Source organism: Centroberyx gerrardi, chromosome 23 (genome assembly GCF_048128805.1).
Source record: "Centroberyx gerrardi isolate f3 chromosome 23, fCenGer3.hap1.cur.20231027, whole genome shotgun sequence".
In the NCBI taxonomy this organism is placed as follows: Eukaryota; Metazoa; Chordata; class Actinopteri; order Beryciformes; family Berycidae; genus Centroberyx; species Centroberyx gerrardi.
The window spans coordinates 94,769-96,809 of record NC_136019.1 but is presented as its reverse complement, the minus strand read 5'-3'; the positions used below and the strand labels follow the sequence as shown (position 1 = coordinate 96,809).

At 47.8% G+C, this 2,041-nt stretch overlaps 1 protein-coding gene across 1 annotated transcript in view; it reads right to left on the bottom strand.

Annotated features, from left to right (window-relative positions):
- Positions 1-550: 550 nt before the first annotated feature.
- Positions 551-2,041, bottom strand: part of LOC139921281 (voltage-gated potassium channel subunit beta-3-like) — a 26,463-nt gene continuing 24,972 nt past the window's right edge. The window contains exons 11-12 of the mRNA XM_078281771.1: positions 1,656-1,687; positions 551-607 (exon numbers count right to left, since the gene is read on the bottom strand). Coding sequence (XP_078137897.1) covers positions 551-607; positions 1,656-1,687 — 89 coding nt within the window. The remainder of the gene's footprint in view (positions 608-1,655; positions 1,688-2,041) is intronic.

Sequence of the window (2,041 nt, the reverse complement as noted above, 5' to 3'; positions counted from 1 at the left end):
GCTAGTCCCTTGTTGCTATAGTGACCACTGTGTCCCTTGTTGCTATAGTAACCACTGTGTCCCTTGTTGCTATAGTAACCAGAGTGCTGGTGGTTGAGGTTTTTACTCGACTTCTGTCGCATCGACTCAGAAAGTCAAACTGTTCGTCTCAGCTTCTGAAAAGTCAATATTTTGGAGACTTTTTTGGGGTTTTTTGGGTGGGTATTTTCACCCACCATCTTGTTTGTGGCGGCCATTTTGTCTCGTCTGTTTTGTGTCCCCAGTTAGCATTCACTTTAACTGATCTGAAGAACCAGGGATGAGAGGAACGCAGGAACGTTCTCCTGGTTCCTCAAACCGGTTCCTCCTCTCAGTCGTCCAGCAGTTTGTAATCAATGTGCATTTGAATCAGCTGTTAGTTCTGAGAACAGAAAGAGAGGAGGAAGTCTCCTCTCCTCTCCTCTCTCCTCCTCTCCTCTCCTCGTCTCCTCTCCTCTCTCCTTGTCTCCTCCTCTCCTCTCTCCTTGTCTCCTCCTCTCCTCTCTCCTTGTCTCCTCCTTTCCTCTCCTCCTCAGCTTCGCGCCTCCTTCTTGGCGTTACGTGGCTTGTTGCCGAGCAACGTGTCCATCTCGGCGACGAGGGGTGGAGTCAACTGAGACAGAACCTGAGAGAGAGAGAGAGAGAGAGAGAGAGAGAGAGAGAGACAGAAGCTTTCACACCTGATATTTCCAACAGATATTTCCCATGTCGGGTCTTGTGTGAACGGACCCGATATTCCGGAAAATTCGATCAGGCAATTTCCCTCCTCATGACCGAGTGAAATTCCCGGTCTATCGTGTAAAACGTTACGACGGTCTGACATAATACGCTTTCACGCAGAGTGAGCCGACCAATCGGAAGAGACTCTGGGGGCAGAGACTCTCTCGCTGCAGCGTTTGTTTGGAGCGGAGAGCTGAAAGCAAATCTTTAGTTTCCAGTGAGCCGACAGCAAACGTGTCGTCCGGACCAATCAGGAGCCAGTATCTGCCCTTGTTTTGACCTGTAACAGTAGCCCCTCCCTTCAGCCAATCGGTGTTTGAGAATGCTGGAATTGGCCGGTGTGACGTTCTCCTGCTACAGAAGAACATCCGCAGCATTTTTATAGATCTGTGCATCAAGACGCGCCTTTCTTATAAACTTTGTAATTACATACACTACCAGTCAAAAGTCTGGTCACACCACATTTTCCTTTATTTTTACTATTTTCCACATTTTAGAATAACAGTAAAGATTATGCAGCGACCAAAAAAGTGTTAAACAAATCAAAACTATCTTATATTTTAGATTCTTTGCCTTGATGGAAAGGCTTTGGAAAGAAATTCAAACACAGGATCAACTTCACTATTTAGTTTTTTAGCTCGGACGGACGCTGCGAGACGCCCCTGCAGCGCCCCCCTCAGGACAGTCGGTGCAGTTTTAAACATGCACAGTGGAGGAATGAGACGCTTCGCTACCTGAAGTTTAGAGGATTGATCTGATCATCAGTGTCTCAGATATTTTATTGATCCAGAGTCTCTCCTGAACAAGTGACATCTTCAACATCCGGCAGGACAGTCATGTCTTTCTATAGACAAACTTTACTCACACACACACACACACACACACACACACACACACACACACACACACACACCTACCCTGATAGAGCCCAGGTTCTCCAGCAGCTGCTCTGTGTTCGAGACGCCAAGAAGAACCGAGCTAACGCCTTCACTACGCAGACACCAGGCTGGAGAGAGAGACAGGCAGGCAGGCAGACAGACAGGCAGACAGACAGACAGACAGGCAGACAGACAGAGAGAGAGAGTAAAAAATACATAGAAAGAGAGAAAGAGGTGTTAATATAAAGAGAAAGAGTCACAGATACAGAGATAAAGACAGAGAGAGAGACAGGTAGAGAGACACCCACACCCACCCACCCACCCACACACACACACACACACACACACACACACACACACACACACACACACACACACAGTGGTACCTATAGCCAGCTGTGCAGCGGTGCAGTTCAGCCTGTCGG